At 37.7% G+C, this 23,320-nt stretch overlaps 1 protein-coding gene across 6 annotated transcripts in view; it reads right to left on the bottom strand.

The window, feature by feature from the left end:
• SCAPER (S-phase cyclin A associated protein in the ER) overlaps positions 1-23,320 on the bottom strand; it is a 486,665-nt gene that overhangs the window by 429,538 nt on the left and 33,807 nt on the right. For all 6 annotated transcript variants that reach the window (XM_034993780.1, XM_034993784.1, XM_034993785.1 and 3 more), the window contains exon 5: positions 21,256-21,453. In XM_034993780.1, coding sequence (XP_034849671.1) covers positions 21,256-21,453 — 198 coding nt within the window. The remainder of the gene's footprint in view (positions 1-21,255; positions 21,454-23,320) is intronic.

Below are 23,320 nucleotides of genomic sequence, written 5' to 3'. Positions count from 1 at the left end.
GCAAAATGGGATATATACATATAATGGAATATTATTCAGCCCTAAAAAGGGAGGGCATTACACTAAGTGAAATAAGCCACTCACAAAAAGACAAATACTGTATGATGATTCCATTTATGAGGTACCTAGAGTAGTTAAAATAACACAGACAATAGTAGAATGGAGATTCCCAGGAGTTGAGGGGAGGAAGAAATGGGAAGTTATTATTTAATTGGAATAAAGTTTTAGTTTTAGAAGATGAAAAGAGTTATGGAGATAAGGGTGATGGTTGTATAACATTATGAAAATATTTAATACCATTAAACTATACACTTAGAATGGCTAATGTGGTAAATTTTATGTGTATTTTACTACAATCTCTAAAAACTGGCAAAAAAATAATCCCTACTCTAGAAGTTGAATAAAAAGATCTTAAAAAAAAAAAAAATTTTAGGGTTGCCTAAGTGGGTCAGTCATTAAGCGTCTGCCTTCGGCTCAGGTCATGACACCAGGGCCCTGGGATCGAGGCGCGCATCAGGCTCCCTGCTCCACAGGAAGCCTGCTCACTCCCCCTGCTTGTGTTCCCTCTCTCGCTGTCTCTGTCAACTAAATAAAATCTTTAAAAAATAATAATAAAATAAATAATAAAAAATAAATTTTATTTATTTAGTTGACAGAGAGAAAGAGCACAAGCAGGGGGAGCAGCAGGTAGAGGGAGAAGCAGGCTCCACAATGAGCAGGACCCTGAGATCATATTTAAATTTTTTCTTCAATCTTGGTATCTACTTTCCCTATATTTCTTTTCATAAGCCTCTTAGTCCTTCAAATACATGTCCCTTCAATAGAACAAAACACCTATACTCCACCAACAGTTGTCATAACATGCTCATGCCTAAAACTGTATCTCTTAGAAATCCCAAACAGTTGTTTCCATAATAACAGGAAATTCAAACCAAAAGAGAGCTTTCAAGAAATTAAAATGGCAGTTTCCTCAGCTCCACACTTATCTAATCCCAATATGCAGATATTCCAATGTTTGAGACAATGATGTCCAAATTACTTATAGCTCTCTGGACTTCATAAAAAATTCATGTCTGAAAATGAAATGGATAGAAAGGCATACCCAGAAAGGCCCCCAAAATACAATCATGTACCTAATGAATTCAAACAAAATGACATAAGGGGGAGATGAATTTCACCCTCCAGACACTACTTTTGTGCCAAACTGACTTGAACAAACATCTACTTTCCAAGATCCTACCCCATTTCCTCTCTTTAAAAGCAACAGGTGGCTGCTTCTGAGATCAAGTTAAACAAAGTCACAGAGAATAGCTTATTTCATCGTAGTGCATTATCCAAGTTCCCAAATGAGAGACACTGAATCCATTTTTTTTAAAGATTTTATTTATTTGAGAGAGAATGAGATAGAGAGAGAGAGCATGAGAGGGGGGAGGGTCAGAGGGAGAAGCAGACTCCCTGCTGAGTAGGGAGCCCGATGCGGGACTCGATCCTGGGACTCCAGGATCATGACCTGAGCAGAAGGCAGTCACTTAGCCAACTGAGCCACCCAGGCGCCCCTAAATCCATTTTCAATAAACAGTTCCCAATTGAAATCCCAAAGCCTCCCAAATTCTAAGGAAATGCTAGAATTTGGGTTTGGACCCTGAGGATTTGTCTCTCCTAAACTACTTTAATTCTGAACTCTTTAAAATACATATAATACAGTATAGAGGCAGGTTAGCACTGATTATAACAAGCCTGGAAGAGTCAAGTAAGACCATATAGTAGGAGGTTTTAAAAGCCAACACAATCAGTCTATTCTGGATTCAGAAGGCTATGGAGATAGAACCAATAAAAATTTTACAGCAGGGGAATAATACGATCAGAACTGTACTTTACAAAGATTAATGTCATTGGTAAGAACTGTAAGGGGGGAAAAAACTAGAGGGGGGCATACCCAAAAAAGACAAGACAACAGTTCACCACATAGTCATAAGGGATTTAAAATGCAACATACTGACACTAGGAAAGAAAGAGAGAAGTTTGTGATTAGAAAAGAAAAAAATGCAAAAGATGAATGGATAGGAACTATGTAGCTGACAAAGAAGAGAAAACATGGGTGACTGGGAGAACAGTAGTTTCATGAGCAGACATGAAGAAATCAGTAAGAAATACTTTAAAAGTATGGAGAGGGAGCTTGGGAAGATGGCAGAGTAGGAGGACTCTGAGCTCATCCCATCCCACATTTACTATAAGGTATCACCCACATCCAAGTGAGAACTATCCAAAGACTGGAAGAACAAACTCCACAGCTAAATATAGAAAAAGAAGCTGCATCTGAAAGGTTAGGAAGATCAGAAAGGCAAATGCAGACTGTCCAAGAGAGGGAGGGAGCTGCACACACAGCGCAGAGAAATGTATCCTTGCACCACAGAGCTCACATGGGTAAGACTTATTTCCATAACCTATGGCTATAAAAACCAAAGGGGCTCAGGGTCCTGGGATCAAGCCCCCCATCAGGCTTCCTGATCAGCAGGGAGTCTGCTTCTCCCTCTCCCTCTGCCTCCGCCCCTCCCCTTGCTTGTGTGCGCTCTCTCTCTCTCTCTCTCTCTCGCTCTCGAATGAATTAAAAAAAAAAAAAACAAAGGGGCTGAATTTCATGAGTTTGTGAAATCAGTGGGACTTCGAGCCTGGAGCTTTAAAAGTCAGCTGTCTCAGCACTGGGCAAGCCCGAAGGGTGAGTGAAAGCTGGGTTGCCACCCTTAGACAGCAGCCTGTGTGGAGGCAACATAAAAATGGCAGTTTACATAACACCAGAAAATGGGAGACTGATCTGTTAATACTGATTTCAGACTGTGTTAGTGAACTTCTTTGACTTCTGTTTTCCATAGTGGCTGTACCATTTTACATTCCTTCCAGATAGGGGGCAGGTGCCATTTTTCTCCGCCACCTACCAGCATAAAAACAGAGCTACCTACAGGAGGTAAGGCTGCACAGACACTTGTAGCCTCAGCCCAGGGCTCTGGGCAAATTTTATAAACCTGCATGCCGTGCCTAGCAGCCAAATACACAGCTGCCACATCACGACCCACCCAGCAGCAGCACCCATCCACACACCCCCAGCTACTATCACTCATTAAGCCCAGACATCAGGTTCACAGCTGCCACCTCGCACCCAGCCAAGTGTCCCCAGCCATCTTCGTGCATGGCACACACGCCTGGTGACCCCAGCCACAATCCCCAGCTGCCACAGTGCTTCTGGGGATCCAGCATAAGACTAGTTGTGCAACACAAATTTTGCTAACACTGCCATCCTGCTCCCAAATTTCCCTGTAGGCCTGCTTCCTCAAAGCTGGCCTGCCTGGGCCCCACTAATGCGACAAAGAGCAGGCACAGTCCGCACAGGAAGAAAGTCAGCGTAGACAACTACACTGAAAGGAAAAGTGCTCAGACAAAACAGCAGGATGTAACCAACACACACAGGATATTCTCCTGAAGTGCCAGGTTCTGGTGAACAGGGGACACTGCACTGCAGGGCACTCCAGGACTTCCTCTTCATAAAGGCACTACTTTCAAGAGCAGAAGACATGGCTGATTTTCTTAACACACAGAAACAGACAAAATGAGGAGACAGAATTTATCCCAAATGAAAGAAGACAACAAGGCCACAGTCAGAGATCTAAGCAAAACAGATATAAATAATGTGTCTAATAGAAAATTTAAAGCAATGACCATAAGGATACTCACTGGAATTGAGAAAAGAGTGGAAGACATGAGTGACACAGAGATAAGGAATAACATAGCAGATATAAATCTGCTCAATAAAATCAAAGGAGAAACAAGCTTAATGGAGTGAATAAAAGGGTGATAGAAGCAGAGGAAAAAATTAGTGACCTAGAGGACAGAGTAATGGAAAATAATTAAGCTAAACAAAAGAGAGAAAAAAGAATTACACAAAACAAGAATAGACTTAGGGAACTCAGTGACTACATGAAAGATAATAACACTAGTATTATAGGAGTCCCAGAAGAAGGAGAGAGAAAAAAGGGGGCAGAAAATGTATTTGAGGAAATAATAGCTGAAAACTTCCCTAATGTGGGTAAGGAAATGGATATCCAGATCCAGGAGGCACATAGAACTCCCATCAAAATCAGCAAAAGCAGACCCACACCAAGACATACTGTAATTAAACTTATAAGATAGTGATAAAAAATCTTAAAAGCAGCATGATAAAAGAAGTTATTAACTTACAAGAGAAAATCCATAAGGCTAGCAGGAGATTTTTTAACAGAAACTTTGAACACAAGAAAGTGGCACGATATACTCAAAGTGCTGAATGGGAAAAGTCCACAGCCAAGAATACTCTATCCAGAGCAAGGCTATCATTCAGAATATAAGGAGAGATGGAGTTTCCCAGACAAACAAAAACTAAAGGAGTACATGACCACTAAAACCACCCCTGCAAGAAATATTAAAGGGGATACTCTGAGTGGAAAGGAGAAACCAAAAATTAGGGTATAAGCTTAGGAAACAAAAAAGCAGTGAAGGGGTGACTGGGTGGCTCAGTCAGTTGAGCATCTGCCTCCAGCTCAGGTCATGATCCCAGGTTCCTGGAATCAAGCCCTGCATCAGGCTCCCTGCTCAGCAGGGAGCCTACTTCTCCCTCTCCCTCTGCCTGCCGCTCCCTCTGCTTGTGCACTGTCTCTCTCTTTCTTTCTCTGTGTCAAATGAATGAATAAAATCTTCTTTTAAAAATAAATAAAAAATAAATACAAATGTAATTTTTTTAAAAGCAGTGAAAATGAGTATTTCTGTAAAAAATCAGCCAAGGAACTCAGAAAAGAAAAAGATATAAAATCCAATAACATATATCTAAAACATGGGGAGGAGAGGAGAAAAGAATGGGTTCAAACTTAAATGACCATCAACTTAAAATAAACTATAATATGCAGATGTTATATACAAACCTAATGGTAACCATATGTCAAAAACCATTAATAAATATATAAAGAGCAAAAGAGAAAGAAATCCTAATATATCACTAAAGAAAACCAGAGCTAAGACAAGACAGGATCAGAGAAAATCTGCAAACACCCATAAAGCAAGTCATAAAGTAGAAATAAATATGTATCTATCAATACTTAGTTTGAATGAGTGGCCTAATGCTCCAATCAAAAGACACAGGGTGACAGAATGCACAGAAAAACAAGACCCATCTATATGCTGCCTACAAAAGATTTTAGACCTAAAGACACTTACAGATTGAAAATGAAGGGACAGAGAAACACCTATCATGCAAATGGTTGTCAAAAGAAAGCCAGGGTAGCAATAGTTACTTCGGAAAAAACAGACTTTAAAACAGAGACTGTAAGAAGAGATGATGTAATAAAGAGCATAATCCAACAATAAGATATAACCACTGTAAATATTTATGCACCCAACACAAGAGCACCCAAATACATAAAACAGTTAATAACAAACATAAAGGAACTAATCGATAATAATACAATAATAATAGAGGATTTAACACCCCACTTACATCAATGGACAGATCACCCAAACAGAAAATCAACAATGAAACAGGGCTTTGAATGACAAACTGGACCAGATGCATTTAACAGATATATTCAGAACATTCCATCCTAAAACAGCAGAATATACATTGCTTTCAAGCGCACATGGAACCTTCTCCAGAATGGATTATAGCCCACAAAATTAGTTTCAACAAATTCAAGAATATCGAAGTCAGGACATGCATCTTTTCTGACCACAACACTAAGAAACTAGCAGTTGTGGGACGCCTGGGTGGCTCAGTCAGTTAAGCGTCTGCCTTCGGCTCAGGTCATGATCCCAGTCTCCTGGGATCGAGTCCCACATGGGGCTCCCTGCTCAGCAGGGAGTCTGCTTCTCCCTCCCCCACTCCCCCTGCTTGTGTTCCCTCTCTGTCTCTCTCTCTCTGTCAAAAAATAAATCTAAAATCTTTAAAAAAAAAAAAAGAAAGAAAGAAAGAAAGAAACTAGAAGTTGACCACAAGAAAAAATCTGGAAAGAACACAAATACATGAAGGTTAAATAACATGCTATTAAACAATGAATGGGCCAACCAGAAATAAAGGAATAAAAAAGTACATGGAAACAAATGAAAATGCAAGCACAACAGTCCAAAACCTCTGGGATGCAGCAAAAGAAGTTCTAAGAAGGATGTTTATACCAATACAGGCCTTATCTCAAGAATCAAGAAAAATTTCAAATAATCTAACCGTACACCTAAAGAAGTTAGAAAAACAACAGACAAAATCCAAAACCAGTAAAAGGAAGGAAATAATATAGATTAGAGCAGAAATAAATGACAGAGAAACTAAAAAAAAAAAAAAAAAAAACCAGATCAACGAAACCAGGAGGTGGTTCTTTGAAAAGATCAATAAAATTGATAAACTTCTAACCAGACTTACTGAGAAAAAAAAAGAGAAAGGACTAAAATAAATAAAACCACAAATGAGAAAGGAGAAATAACAACACCACAGAAATGCAAACAATTATAAGACAGTATTAAGAAAAACTATATGCCAACAAATTGGACAACCTAGAAGAAATAAATTCCTAGAAACATATAAACTACCAAAACTGAAACAGGAAGAAATAGAAAATGTGAACAGACTGATAACCTGCAAAGAAATTAAATCAGTAAGAAAAACTAACAGACAAGCAAAAAAACTCCCCACAAACAAAAGTCCAGGACCAGATGGCTTTACAGGCGAACTCTACCAGACATTCAAAGAAGAGCTAAAATCTATTCTTCTTCTTTTTTTTTTTTAAGATTTTATTTATTTATTTGAGAGAGAGAGAATGAGAGAGCGAGAGGGAGCACGAGATGGGGGAGGGTCAGAGGGAGAAGCAGACTCCCTGCTGTGCAGGGAGCCCGACGTGGGACTCGATCCCAGGACTCCCAGGATCATGACCCAAGCTGAAGGCAGTCGCTTAACGAACTGAGCCACCCACACGCCCCATTCTTCTCAAACTATTCGAAAAAAATAAAAGGAAATACAGTTTCCAAATTCATTCTATGAGACCAGCATTACCCTGATACCAAAACTGGATAAAGACACCACTAAAAAAAAGAACTACAGGCCAATATTCCTGATGAACATAGATGCAAAAATCCTCAATACAATACTAGCAAACAAAATTCAAAAATACATTAAAAAATAATTCTCCACAATCAAGTGGGATTTATTCCTGGGTGTAAAGGTGGCTCAATATTTGCAAATCAATCAATGTGACACATCATCACACCAATAAGAGAAAGGATAAGAACCATATGATCATTTCAACAGATGAAGAAAAAGCATTTGACAAAGTACAACAACCATTATTGATAAAAACCCCCAACAAAGTAGATTTAGAGGTAATGTACCTCAACATAATAAAAGTCACATATGAAAAACCCACAGCTAACATCATCCTCAATGGGGAAAAACTGAGCACTTTTTCCCTAAGGTGTGGAACAAGACAAGGATGTCCACTCTGACCAAATTTATTCAACATAATCCTGGAAAAGTCCTACCCACAGCAGTCAGACAACAAAAAAAAAATAAAAGGCATCCACATCAGTAAGGAAGAGGTGAAACTTTTACTTTTTGCTCCTGACATGACACTATATATACAAAACCCAAAAAACTGTCTGAACTGGTAAACGAATTCAGTGAAGTTGAAGGATACAAAATCAATGTATAGAAATCTGTTGCATTTCCATACACCAATAATGAAGCAGCAGAAAGAGAAATTAAGAAAACAGTCCCATTTACAATTGTACCAAAAATAGTAAAATACCTAGGAATAAACCTAACCAAAGAGGTGAAAGAGCTGTACTCTGAAAACTATAAAACAACAACAAAAGAAATTGAAGACTCTATGCTCATGGATTAAAAGAACAAATACTGTTAAAATGTCTATCCTAGCCAAAGAAATCTACACAATTAATGCAATCCCTATTAAAATACCAACAGCATTTTTCACAGAACTAGAACAAATAATCCTAAAATTTGTACAGAACCACAAAAGACCCCGAATAGTCAAAGTAATCTTGAAAAAGAAAAGCAAAGGGGTGCCTGTGTGGCTCAGTGGGTTAAGTGTCCAATTTTTTATTTCAGCTCAGGTCATGATTTCAAGGCAGTAAGATCAAGCCCAGCATCAAGCTCTGTGCTGGGCATGAGCCTGCTTGGGATTCTCTCTCTCCCTCTCCATCTACCCCCACCCCCCATCACTCATGTGTGCATTCTCGCTCTCTCAAAAAAAAAAAAAAAAAAAAAAAAGGAAAGCTGGAGGCATCACAATTCTGGACATCAGGTTATTTTACAAAGCTGTAGTAATCAAAACAGTATGGTCCTGGCATGAAAACAGACACATTGATCAATGGAACAGAACAGAAAACCCAGAAATAAACCCACAACTATATGGTCAATTAATCTTCAACAAAGGGGGAAAGAATGTCCAAAGGGAAAAGGACAGTCTCTTCAAACAAACGTTGGGAAAACTGCACCACTCTCTTACACCATACACAAAAAAATAAATTAAAAAATGGATTAAAGTCCTAAATGTGAGACCTGAAAACATAAAAATGTTAGAACACAGGCAGTACCTCTTTGACACAGGCCACAGCAACTTTTTTCTATATAGATCTCCCGAAGCAAAGGAAACAAAAGCAAAATAAACTACTGAGACATCAAAATATAAAGCTTCTGCACAGCAAAGGAAACCATCAACAAAACTAAAAGGCAACCTATGGAATGGGAGAAGATATTGGTGAATGACATAACCTTTAAAGGGTTAATTTCCAAAATATATAAAGAACTTCTACAACTCAACACCCAGAAAACAAATAATCCAGAAGACATGAACAGACATTTCTCCAAAGAAGACATACAGATGGCCAACACACAGATGAAAAGATGTTCATCATCACTTATCATCACGGAAATGCAAATCAAAACTACAATGAAATATCACCTCACATCTGTCAGAATGGCTAAAATCAACAACACAGGAAACAACAGCTGTTGGTGAGGATGTGGAGAAAAAGGAACCCTCTTACTCTGTTGGTAGGAATGCAAACTGGTGCAGCCATTGTGGAAAACACTATGGAGGTTCCTCAAAAAGTTAAAAATAGAACTACCCTACTATCCAGCAATCATACATTGGGTATTTACACAAAGAATACAAAAACACTATTTCAATGGGATACAGACACTGTTATGTTTATAGCAGCCTTATTTACAATTGTCAAGATATGGAAACCCCCCCCAAATGTCCCATCAATTGATGAATGGATAAAAAAGATGTGGTATTACTACATCAAAAACTAATGATGTACTGTATGGTGACTAACATAACATAATAAAATTAAATTTTAAAAAAAGATTTGGTATATACATACAATGGAATATTACTCAGCCATAAAAAGGATGAAATCTTGCCATTTGCAGTGACATAGATGGATGTACAGAATATAATGCTAAACTAAGTAAGTCAGAGAAAGACAAATACCATATGATTTCACTCAGATGTGGAATTTAAGAAACAAAACAAAGGAGTAATGGGGAAAAACAAGAAACACTCTTTTTTTTTTTTTTTAAGATTTTATTTATTTATTTAACAGAGAGATACAGCAAGAGAGGGAACACAAGCAGGGGGAGTGGGAGAGGGAGAAGCAGGCTCCCCGCAGAGCAGGGAGCCTGATGTGGGACATGATCCCAGAGTCCTGGGATCGATCCCAGGGTCCTGGGATCATGACCTGAGCCAAAGGCAGACGCTTAACCGACTGAGCCACCCAGGCACCCCAAGAAACACTCTTAATTATAGTGAACAAATTGATGGTTACCAGAGGTGAGGAAATGGGGGGTTGGGTTAAATAGGTGATGGGGATTAAGGAGTGCACTTGTCATGGTGAGCACCAGGTGATGTAAGGAACTGTTCAAACATTCAATTGTGCACCTGAAACTAATATAACATTTAAAAGAAAACATGCTTACACCTAAATAAATAAATAAATGAGTGAAGTATAGTATAAAATGGCATGATGCTTACTCCTAAGAACTAGGCTCTTAGGTAAGTCAGGTTTAACTAACCCTAGGAATAGTTATGACATGGTAATTGTGAGATCAAGTTATTAAGTTCTCCCAAATAACCAAAAGAAAAATAATCTATGCTCTACTGATTATAATATATATGAGAATCAGGTATTAGAAACAAAGAGTTGTCAACCCAGATATCATCAATTAAGTGTCATGTTAAATAGACTAAAATGAAACCCACAACTTTAACACTGAATCACAAAATATTTTGTAAAATGTTATAAACATAAGAGAAATTAATTCTTTAATCAATCAGACAGCAAAATTTTATTGTAAGCCTACAATGAATGAAACACAAAAAAGAATAAATATCTAGAATAAGACTCAGAAGACCAGATACAGATAAAGGAAAGGACAGTTATTAATGGGGTGGGAGTGGGAGCAATGGGTGAAGGTGGTCAAAAGGTATAACCTTCCCAGGACACCTGGCTGGCTCAGTGGGTTAAAGGCCCGGCTCTTGATTTTGACTTCGGTGATGACCTCAGGGTCATAAGATTGAGCCCCACACTCATCATGAAGTCTGCTTGAGATTCTTTCCTCCTCCCCCCACTGCTCCTCCCCCTGCTCATGCATGCGCACACTCTCTAATAAATAAATAAAATCTTTAAAAAAAAAAAAAAAAGGAACAAACTTCCTGTTACAAAATAATTAAGTCCTGGGATTAATGTACAGCATGGTGGCTATAGTTAATAATACTGGATTACATATTTAAAAGTTGCCAAGACAATAGCTCTTTTTTTTTCCAAAGATTTTATTTATTTATTTGAGAGAGAGAATGAGATAGAACATGAGAGGGGGGAGGGTCAGAGGGAGAAGCAGACTCCCTGCTGAGCAGGGAGCCCAATGCGGGACTCGATCCCGGGACTCCAGGATCATGACCTGAGCCGAAGGCAGTCGCTTAACCAACTGAGCCACCCAGGCGCCCCAAGACAATAGCTCTTAAAAGCTCTCACCACAGGAACAAAAAAAAATTGTGACTGTGTGGTGATGGATGTTAGACAATAGTGAGGTAACCAAAGCCTACTCCTATAAAAGTACAGGTGAACTCTTAACCTGCTATCTCTGTGCTGAATATCATGTTCTCTGTAGCAAATTTCAACACCTGAGCCAAAGGGTAACAGGCAAATTGAGCAAACAACAACAACAAAAAAGAGAGATTACAATATTAATATCACACAAAACAGAATTCACAAAGAAAAACATTAAGCTGGACAATGGGGCCATTTTTACACTGAGAAAATGTTAAACTTACAATGAAAGTTAACTCATATAATCCTTTATATAAGTAATAAGAGATAGCAAAAATGTGTAACACAAAAATTCTTAGAAATTAAAAAGAGATATTGAAGAAATTGCAATAGTAGTGAAAGACTTCAAAATATCTGAGTATCTGACAGATGATGGAGGTAAAATGCATGTATTTGGAGGATCTAAATAATAACTTTAAAAATATAAACTTACCTCTTTCTATCCACTGAGAATCTAACCATTCCTACCACATCCAAGGAATATTCACAAACACTTAGCTTCTCTACTTTCTCTGTATCTCTCAGGCTTATCTTATAGTTCATTTCCTTCCCCATCCAGCTTAACTTCCATGGTCCGCTACTCCAACGACTTTCTTACACTCTCCAACTCCTTTACCTTAATGAAATTCCATTGCATGTGCCTATAGAATACCAACCTATGATTAATCCATCTGCCCACCATCTTTGTGCATTTTTTTAAAATTTTAAATAACTTGATATCCCCTTCACCAATCCACAATCCACCATCTACCCACTGTCTTTGTCCAGGTTTAGTATGTGACTGGCTGCTAAGTATCACTGTGGGGAAAGGGATATCACATAACTGTGAAGACTGTGTCACCACAAAAGTGTATGTAATCTCATTGCTTCACACAGCCATTTAACATCTATTCACTGAGCATTTAATATGTTCCAGTTCCAGTACCAAGAACTGATGACAGAAGGATAAACAAACAGTGGAACTTAAACTAGACAAGGAGCTCAGTGTCTAATAACAGAGACAGAAATAAAACTAAAAATACAATTATTTAATTTCAATTGTACTAAGTGTTTCTAAGGAGAAGAATATAATGAGAGTATACTATAGGGGAACCTGATCTAGTCTGAAACATCAAGTGACACTTAAACTGAAACCTAAACTATTAAAAGGAGTTAGGTAAAAAAGGATATGGGAGGTGAGGAGGTACTGGCCAAGGAGGAGGAATGAGTGTTCTGGGCATAATCATCAGAACATGGAAAGTCCTGGAGACATGTGAACACATGATATATTTGAATAATTGAAGAAAGGCTGGTTTAAATGAGGCAGAGGCGGGGAGAGAAAAATGGTGTGAAATGAGGTATGCATGAATCAAGTCACTGGAGATTTGACGGTCATGCTGAAGATTTTAATGCTCAGAGCAAGGGGAAACTTTAAAGAGCTATAATCAAAGAAATGTGAAAATGTATTTGTGGTTTTTAAGTATCATTCCATCTGTAATGTGGAGAATGGACTGATGGAGGCAGAGACTCCTGTCAAAGGTTTCAGTTGTAATCCAGGTTATGTTAAAATGGCATAGACTAGAATGGTAGCAGAGGAAAACCAAGAGAAGTAGACAGATTAGGAGCTAATTCATTGGACAGTGGCCGGCGTGAAGTAAAGGGATGAGGTGGAGGCAATATCTGCCCATTCAGGAAAGAGAAATACATCTCTAGGTTTGGGGTAGAAGAAGAGATCATGAATTTAGTTTATGTCAGTTCAACATGCTTGTGAGATATCCAAGTGGAAGTGCCAACTAGACAAGTTGGATATAAAGGTCTAAAAATCAGAGGAAAGGTAGATAAGCTAGAGATACACATTTAAGAATCATCAGCAAATGAGTGGTAAATTAAGCCATGGCCTGGAGAAAATTGCCAAGAGACAAAGTATGGTAGTGAGAAAAGAAGGAGGACTAAAAGGAGCCTTGATGACCTCCCAACAGTTAAAGGGCTAAAGGTCAGGTGGAAAAAGCCAAAAAAAAAAAAAAAAAAAAAAGAGGAGGCAGAAGTAGCAGCCAACAAAGGAGGAAACTAAACTACCAGAGACTGTTTCATGAAAGTCAAAGGACAAAATGCTATAAGAAGTTGCAAGTGCTCAACTGTGAGAAGTGCTGCTAAGAGGGGAAGGGACTGAAAAACAACCAATGGGCTTGGCAATAGTGAGATGACCAGCCACTTTAATAAGAGCTTCCCTGGAGCTCTGATAGGATGTGGCACCAGGCTAGAGCAGTCTAATGAGTACCTGCGAGAAAAGGAAATGGAGGCAGCAAATACAGAAAGTTTCAGCATGAAGGAGAGGAGAAAAAAGGGGTGAGACGAGATGAAAGGACAAGGAGAGAAAGGGTTTGAGTTTTTACTGTTCTCATTTAGGATGGAAGAGAAAAAAGCAAGTTAAATACTGACTGGAGAGGAATCTAATAAGGAAAATTGAAGACACAGAAAAGAGAAGAATTTCCCATCACAACTTTGACCTTCAGGGCTGTAACCTCCAACCCATACCTCATATTTTTCAAAAATAAAAAGGGCAAAGAACCCATCAAAAGGAATTTCAAATCCTCACCACAAATTTCTGCCTTGATCCCATCTATTCTTGTTCTTTTTGAAAGTCAAACTGAAAAACCTTTCTTGCAACTGCAATCATTCTTGACCTCTCCAATACTGTTACTTCTTCCATGGCTTTCAGGATGTTCCTATTCTCCTGGTCTTCTTCCTACCTGCACAATTATTCCTTCTCTGTCCCTGGACCTATATTACTCTTTCTTCTACTGTGACTCTCCATATATATAAGTGTAAAGTTTATTTTCTTTTACTGCATGTCATTCCTTTCTTTTTTTTAATGCAATTTTTTTTGTTTTATTTTATTAGTCACCATACAATACATCATTAGTTTTTTGATGTAGTGACCCACAATTTTTAATGAGATTTTTAAATTTTAAATTCAATTAATTAACATATAATGTATTAATAGCTTCAGAGGTACAGGTCAGTGATTCATCAGTCTTATATAATACCCATTGCTCATTCCATCATGTGCACATCACCCAGTTACTGCATTCCCCCACCCCCTTCCGCTCCAGCAACCCTCAGTTTGTTTCCTATGATTAAGAATCTCTTAATATTGTCTTACTTTTTCCTCTCTTCCCATATGATCCTGTTTTGTTTCTTAAATTCCACATATGACTGAGATCATAGGATAATTGTCTTTCTCCGATTGACTTATTTCACATAGCATAATACTCTCTAGTTCCAACCATGTTGTTGCAAATGTCATGATTTCATTTTTTTGATGGCTGAGTAGGGTTCCACTGTGTATATGTGTACTACATTTTCTTTATCCATTCATCTGTCCACCAACATCTGGGCTCTTTCCATAGTTTGGCTATTGTGGACATTGCTGCTATAAACATTGGTGTGCAAGTGTCCCTTCCAATCACTACATTTGTATCTTTGGGGTAAATACCCAGTAGAACAACTGCTGGGTCATAAGATACCTCTATTTTCAACCTTTTGAGGAACCTCCACACTGTTTTCCCGAGTGCCTGCACCAGTTTGCATTCCTACCAACAGTGTACAAGGGTTCTCTTTTCTCTGCATCCTCACCAACATCTGTTATTTCCTGACTTGGTAATTTTAGCCATTCTGACTGGTGTGAGGTGGTATCTCATTGAGGTTTTGATTTGGATTTCCCTGATGCTGAGCGATATTGAGCACTTTTTCATGTGTCTGTTCGCCATTTGGATGTCTTCTTTGGAAAAATGTCTGTTCATGTCTTCTGCCCATTTCTTGATTGTATTCTTTGTTCTTTGGGTGTTGAGTTTGATGAGTTCTTTATAGATTTTGGATACTAGCCCTTTATCTGATATGTCATTTGCAAATATCTTCTCCCATTCTGTTGGTTGTCTTTTGGTTTTGTCGACTGTTTCCTTTGCTGTGCAAGAACGTTTTATCTTGATGAAGTCCCAATAGTTCATTTTTGCCCTTTTTCCCTTTGCCTTTGGAGACTTGTCCAGCAAGGAGTTGCTGCAGCCGAGGTCAAAGAGGTTGCTGCCTCTAGGATTTTGATGGATTCCTGTCTCATATTTAGGTCTTCATCCATTTTGAGTCTATTTTTGTGTATGGTGTAAGGAAATGGTCCAGTTTCATTCTTCTGCATGTGGCTGTCCCAACTTTCCCAACATTTGTTGAAGAGACTGTCTTTTCTCCATTGGATATTCTTTCCTACTTTGTTGAAGATTAGTTGATCATAGAGTTGAGGGTCTATTTCTGGGTTCTCTATTCTGTTCCACTGATCTATGCTCTGTGTTTGTGCCAGTACCATATTGTTTTGATGAATAAAGCTTTGTAATAGAGCTTGATCTGGAATTGTGATGCCACCAGCTTTGGTTTTCTTTTTCAACATTCCTTTGGCTATTTGGGGTCTTTTAGGATTATTTTTTCCAGCTCTGTGAAAAAACTTGATGGTATTTTGATAGGAATTGCACTGAATGTGTAGATTGCTCTAGGTAGCATAGACATTTTAACAATATTTGTTCTTCCATTTCCATGAGCATGGAACATTTTTCCTTTTCTTTGTGTCTTCCTCAATTTCTTTCATGAGTATTCTATAGCTTCCTGAGTACAGATCCTTTGCCTCTCTGCTTAGGTTTATTCCTAGGTGTCTTATGGTTTTGGGTGAAATTGTAAATGGGATCAACTCTTTAACTATCAACTCCTTAACTTCTCTTTCTTCGGTCTCATTGTTAGTGTATTGTTGATCATCTGCTTAGATGATCTGTCTATTGCACTGAGTGGTATATTAAAGTCCCCTACTATTATTGTATCATTATCGATGTGTTTCTTTAATTTTGTTATTAATTGGTTTATATAATTCACTGTTCCCATGTTAGGAACATAAATATTTACAATTGTTAGATATTCTTGTTGGATAAACCCTTCAATTATAATATAGTGTCCTTCCTCATCTCTTATTAGTCTTTGGTTTAAAATCTAATTTGTCTAGGGCGCCTGGGTGGCTCAGTTGGTTAAGCGACTGCCTTCAGCTCAGGTCATGATCCTGGAGTCCCAGGATCGAGTCCTGCATCGGGCTCCCTGCTCGGCGGGGAGTCTGCTTCTCCCTCTGACCCTCCTCCCTCTTACGCTCTCTGTCTCTCATTCTCTCTCAAATAAATAAATAAAATCTTTAAAATCTAATTTGTCTGATATAAGGATTGCCAGCCCAGCTTTCTTTTGATGTCCATTGCATGATAAATGGTTTTCCACCCCCTCACTTTCAATCTGCAGGTGTCTTTGGGTCTAAAATGAGTCTTTTGCAGACAGCATAGCAATGGGTCTTGCTTTTTTATCCAATCTGAAACCCTATGTCTTTTGATTGGGGCATTTAGCCCATTTACATTCAGAGTTAATTATTGAAAGATATGAATTTAGTGCCTATTACCTGTACAGTCACGGTTTCTGCATATTGTCTCTGTTCCTTTTTGGTCTATGTTACTTTTAGGCTCTCTCTTTGCTTAAAGGATCTCCTTTAATAGTTCTTGTAGGGCTGGTTTAGTGATCACATATTCTTTTAGTTTCTGTTTGTCCTGGAAGTTTTTTTTTTTAATCTGTCCAGTTTGAATGACATGCTAGCTGGATAAAGTATTCTTGGCTGCATATTTTTCTTATTTAGCACCCTGAATATATCATGCCTGTATTTTCCAGCCTGCCAGGTCTCTGTGGATAGATCTGCTGCCAGTCTAATGTTTCTACCCTTGCAGTTTACGGACCTCTTGTCCCAAGCTGCTTTCCCAGGATTTTCTCTTTGTCTCTGAGATTTTCAAGTTTCACTATTATACATCAGGGTGTTGACCTATTTTTATTGATTTTGAGGGGGTTTCTCTGTGCCTCCTGGACTTGAATGCCTATTTCCTTCCCCAGATTAGGGAAGTTCTCCACTATAATTTGCTCCAATATACCTTCTACCCCCACTTTCCTCTTCTTCTAGGATCCCAATTATTCTAATATTGTTTTGCTTTATGGTATCACTTATCTCTCGAATTCTCCCCTCGTGATCCAGTAGTTGTTTATCTTTCTTTTTCTCTGCTTCTTTTTTCTCCATTATTTAGTTTTCTGTATCACTAATTCTCTCTTCTGCCTCATTTATCCTAGCACTTAGAGCCTACATTTTTTATTGCACCTCATTAATAGCCTTTTTGATTTTGACTTGGTTAGATTTTAGTTCTTTTATTTCTCCAGAAAGGGATTCTCTATTGTCTTTTATGCTTTTTCCAAGCTCAGCTAATATCTTTATAATCGTTATTCTGAACTTTAGTTCTGACATCTTACTTATGTCCATACTGATTAGGTCCCTGGCAGTCAATACTGCCTCTTGTTCTCTTTTTTGAGGTGAGTTTTTCCATCTTGTCATTATTCCAGAAAGTGGTAGCTTTTCTATTTGTAGATTTGCAGCTATTCTTTTCTTAGATCTCTGGTTGAGTTCGCAGGTGTTCAGAATGATTTAATAGCTATCCAGCTGAATTCCTAGGTCCAGATGAAACTAAGGTCTCCTACTTCTCCACCATTTTGGACTCAGACCTCCATGTCACACCTTTCAAAAAACATTTTCTCACATCTCACTTTGATCCTTATTTGTTGAACTGAGAAATTTCAACTCATTGAGATATAAACAAAGAATACTTTTATGTTTTTCCCCTATAACCTTAGTTGAATACTAAGTTGAATACTGAACCTGCTGAGTATGCTCAGGTAATTCTACAATTTTTCAGTTATATCGAATTATCAAAGGTTTTAAAATCCTATCTATAGATAACCCGCCTATTAAGCACAAGTGAGAATTACATGATTTTTAGCAGATGCCTGTGGTGGAGAGGGGCATGGCTTATTCTCACTGGGTCCCTTCTTCTTCCCCTGTACTCTTCTTCTCACTCTCCTACATTCACAAGCTTCTATCTTTTGCCATATGTAGCAGCTGTGGGAACAGAGCAATATTCAACTTACAAGAGTTGACCAGATATTAGTGATGGGTCTGCTACAGTCATCAGCCTGTCCTTCTCCAGTGATGCTGACTGCCAAGAGAGTCAAGTGCTGCCAGGCAGAAATATATCCCTAATCTTTCTCTGACTCAATCTGAGGTCAGTGGTCTCTACTGATTTCTGCAGTACATGGTGATTTCTGCACAGGTAGTATATGTGGTTCTCTAAGCAGTGTTCAGGTTCACCCTGGCTCCCTCTGCCCCAGTAGTATCTGTCCCCCCACCACTGTTTTGCATATTCTCATCTAATCAAGTGCCCCCATAGAAAGCCCCTATGACTCCAACATCTTCACCAATGTCCACACTTCTTCCTTCACATAAATCACAAGACTCACTGCGGTTCCACTTTACCTGATTACTGAGAACTCACATCCCATCTCCTTCCAAGGCATACTACCCATGAGCTACTCCAGCAAGCCCATTGTGTTATGAAATCTCTAAAGGAGATGTATACACCAGCTTCTATATCCAATATTCCTGATCCACACATCCAGTTTCCCCTGGGTTAAAATGGGAAACAAGGAAAAGAAAGTACAATCTGTACCCATCATGCTATCCCGCAAACTCAATGGACACATTCTAAAAGCAATCAAAATCAGTCAGCACAGCAAAGATCCAGCCAGAGAATAAGAAGCCAGTCTCTCACTCTTGCAGCCACACTCACAAACTTTACAAGAAATTCAAACCCCACCTCAAACTTTTGTGAGAGGATGGCTACCACTTCACTAACTGGGTACTCTCTAAAAGGCCTTCACCCATCCTCTACCCCAACTCTTTATAAAGGAGAAGGGGAAATGCAGTGGTGATGGTTAGAGTACAGTTTTGCTGGAATGTCAATTTGTAGTAATTCATGCAGTGAAGAGGCATAACAGGCACATGTTCAAACTAAATAACAAACAAAAAAAAAAAACGCAACTAGAAACTTAGCCTCTTCTGATTATAGAGCAGGGCTCTGGTCAATAATCCTAGCTGAAATAAAAAAGATACTTTCCATATCATGCTATACTTAGCATGTGAATTACATAATACAGATGTTATTAACTGCATTTTACACATGAGACAAACAACTGAATTGTGATGACGTTACAAGACTAAAACACAAAAATCATAAATAGGGATATATCTTGTCAGTGCATCCACAAAACAAGGGTTCAATCTACCTGGACAGTGAGGAAAACCCTCTGGGTTTTGGATCTCACAGAGATAAATCAAATGAGATAAGGGATAATTGTTTTTATACTGAAAACAGAGCAAGACAAAAATAAAAAAAGAATTCTAGTTATCATATACCCAGCATATGTTTAGACCAAATGGTAAACTATATCTTTTTATATCACCACCTACATGTCCTGGGTGGAGAAAGAAGCAGAGCTGGGTATGAAAATAACTTTAAGCGGCACCTGGCTGGCTCAGTCGGAAGAGCATGCAACTCTTGATCTCGGTGTTGTGAGTCTGAGCCCAACGTTGGGTGTAGAGATTACTTAAAAATAAAAATCTTATAAAAAAATAAAATAATTTTTAAGCTCTCATTTTATTTCTCGGCATAGCCTTTGAGCATCTCAGAACAGTACAAAAAATAAAGAACACATCTCTACTACTCTCCCTTTGTCAAAATGTTCTCCATTTTTGTGATCTACAACTTGCATAAAAAAAAAATCTATTACTGAATTTTCACCAAGAAAGCTTTGGTGGATGGATGAGAGAGCCAGAAATTCAGACAGGTACAAGGGTCTCTGCTCATCACAGAAACATGATTGCAATTGGTCAAATTCACTTCTGTAAAGAAGTACACATTTTATAAACAAATTTTATTTCTTCAATCAACCTTTTGTTATTTTTAATTACAAAAATCAAAGAATCTCTGATCTAACTGATCTGTATGGCTAACTTAGAAATTATCTAGGCCCATATGTTCACTTTTTTATAGAAGAAACTATAATCTAAAATTAAGGTCAGTAGTGTTTTCTACCACAACATGCTGATTCATTAAACTCCAAGCTTATGATTTTGTTTAAACTTACTTTCTTAAAATGTAAAAAATTTCACATGGTGATAGTAACAATATTAATTGTGACAACCAAACTATAAATTTGGAGGATTTCAGTTACTGTTCATTCTGAAATCTGCATCTGATGAATCATATTTTTAGGCTATTCTAAAGCCTATTTTGGCTGTTTCAAATTTTAGAGGAGACACAGCTGCTGTTTCAACACGTAACTTTTCTTTGACCCTTCATATATTTCATAAGTTAAATACTGAATGCCAGGGTTTTCAGTCCTGTTCACTGTAGAAACACAAGCTAACTGTATAATATTTCTCTGAAGATGTATCACTCTGGTTTTTCTCAAAATAATTTTGTTCAGTATAAAGTAATATAGTATACAGTTTCTATTTTCTAAAAGACCAGGCTTTTTAGTGTATTTTCAGAGACAGATTGCACTATGTATCTAATATCCTATTACAAACACAAGGTTATCTGAAATTAGAAAATACACCTTACAATGACATCCCAATCCCACCCAGGACTGTTTATGGTTAGCTATCAATCTCACTTTTCCCTGACCACAGTGAATTAGAAGAGTGATAAGTATCTCAGTAGAAAGGGAGCAATGTCCAATTAAAGACATTAAACATGAAACCAAAGAATGTCAAAATCTCACTAGTGCCACCTACAGTACTGGACAATGCAGATAGGAGAAATTTTTTTAAATAATTTTGCGTATCATGGGGGTGTGTGTGCATATTCATCTTTTATGATTTCTTGCCCAGGACTATGTACCAAATCTTGAATATTACATAATTAGATAATGCAAAAAACAAGAGTATTCAAAAAATCAAAACAAAAAAAACATGAAGCACTCATAGAAGCAGGGTAGAACAGTGGTTCCAAGGAGTGGAGAAAATAGATGTTGGTCAAAGGGTACAAACTTTCAGTTATAAGATGAGTAAGTTGTACAGCATGGTGACTACAGTTATTAATACAGTATTGCATACTGATGTTAAATGATATGGTCAGGTGTAATAAAAATGGGAGAATTTGGCTTTAAATGGATTAAAAGTCTCAAAGCAAACCTTACCTTACATTCTACCACACTCTGATCTGATTCACAAGTTTCATAGATTTCATCTACTGCTCGGCGAAGGTTGTCAAAAAGAAATGCCCAGTATCTAGCTCTTAGATCAATTTTCCGAGGATGCCTTGTTTTAGTGGGACTTTTATCAAAGTGTTTATCTCCAGTTGTAGATGATGTTATTTTACAGTCTACTGCAGCATTCTGGTGAAATAAAACAAAACATAAAAAAAAAATTTCTTAAAAGCCGCCAGGGATTGGATTTTTTTATAAAGCACATTTTTCAAAATAAATACTTAAAAACGAGACATTCTTCTTTTTATCTTGTATCACAATGAATTTATCAAAACAAAGCTTCTCATCTTAAAAAAGCATCAGGTTTGTAAGGTCATTTTTTATTTCAGACATGTCTTACTGAAGATTAGCATGGCTTCAACAGTGAACAGACCCTTAGTCAAAAAGGACCACTAAAGGACCCATTCTTTCCTCAGTTGCACAGGCAAACTTTGAAAATAAAGATTACATTCTATAGTTTTACAGACTATACCACAGAATCATTCCACCAAAAAGCACGTAGTTTACATAAAGACTGAAATTCAAAATGCAAACCTGAAGCTTCTCACTAGAAGTACAAAAGAGTTGCTTATCTCTCTGTGGCTACTTAAACTGAAAAATAAATAAATACTAAACCTCTACTACAGTTAGAGCAACAAACAATACCAGGTTTCTTTGGGTTGTTTTGTATGTGTGTGTATCATTCCTGTTTGCTTGTTTTTCTTTTTCATAGAAGAGCCCCAGAGTGGAGAGTATCTGAAATAGAGGCTAATACCCTCCTGCTTTGTTTTAGGCTTTGGCCTTCAATATAAGTGATTCCTAAACTTCATAAATCTTTTATAGCCAATCATTGATTCATACAGAATCTTTACCAGCAAAAAGTAAGCAGACAAAACACATGTACGCACACAGATACCATACACGCTTGAGAGGCTCAGATGGAGTTACTTGTCCTCCCTCCACAGTGCCCCATCCAGACTAGGGTTGCCAGATTTCACAAATGAAAATTAGCAAATATTTTATGGGATAGCCATGGTCCAAGTCCAAATTCTCAATACTCAAGCAATAAAATTTAAAATAATGTTAACAATCCATAAAACCTTTGCCTCAATTGCTCTCCAAGTTCTTTCCAGCCCTAGTGTAAATCATTTTATTATTATGGCAAATATCCCCTCCTTGGATTAACCAAATTCAAAATCCCATTCAAATAGCATCTATCCTGAAGTAAAGCTTAATTCTGTCCACTCTCCTGATAACTGTGACAACTATTAGCAATTTATACAGGATTACAGATCATAAATCAACTTCACATAATCTTCTAACCTCCTTCACACAATCTTCAAAATATGTATTATTAGCTCCACTTTACAGTGTAGGAAACAGGCTCCGAGGCTAATAACTCATTTGTCAAAGATCATCTAGCCACAGGAGACCACCTTCCCATTACAGCTCTACAGTAACACTGCCGGCTTACCATTACACTGCCTCGGGCCTGTGCCGCCAGCACTTGACCAGATATTCCAGACTACCTCATTACTCTTCCTAGACACCATCCAAAGTTAAAATTAACTTGAGAAGTTTCCCAAATTATACCTCCTTCATGAAGTTTTTCTACATCAATCAGCAAAGGGCTAGTAAATTCCTGTGAATTCAGACTCAGGTCTTATGGAATTCTCAAAAGTACTTTCACTCATTTTCACCCCTTTATGTATGTACCTTATCATGCATCAAATATTTTACCATCCTTTCTTACAGTGTAAAATAGGCACCACTGCTTCCAGGTTAAAATGTTTCTATTCTTTGTGATTGCTCTATGCGAAGCTTTTACAAAGAAAGATGCCAGTAAGACAAAAACTACAGTTACATAATTCCATCTGAAAGGCAATGTGTTACACAAATTTGATATTTAACTTTGCCAAAATGGTAACACTTTATACTTGCATGCATATTTATATTTTATGAAGGAATTTTGAATACATTATCTCATTTAATCATTACAACAACTAAAGACAGAACA

Source organism: Mirounga leonina, unplaced genomic scaffold (genome assembly GCF_011800145.1).
Source record: "Mirounga leonina isolate KUSES-001 unplaced genomic scaffold, KU_Mleo_1.0 Mir_91, whole genome shotgun sequence".
In the NCBI taxonomy this organism is placed as follows: domain Eukaryota; kingdom Metazoa; phylum Chordata; class Mammalia; order Carnivora; family Phocidae; genus Mirounga; species Mirounga leonina.
The sequence above is the reverse complement of the archived record's forward strand: the minus strand, read 5'-3'. Positions and strand labels throughout refer to the sequence as shown.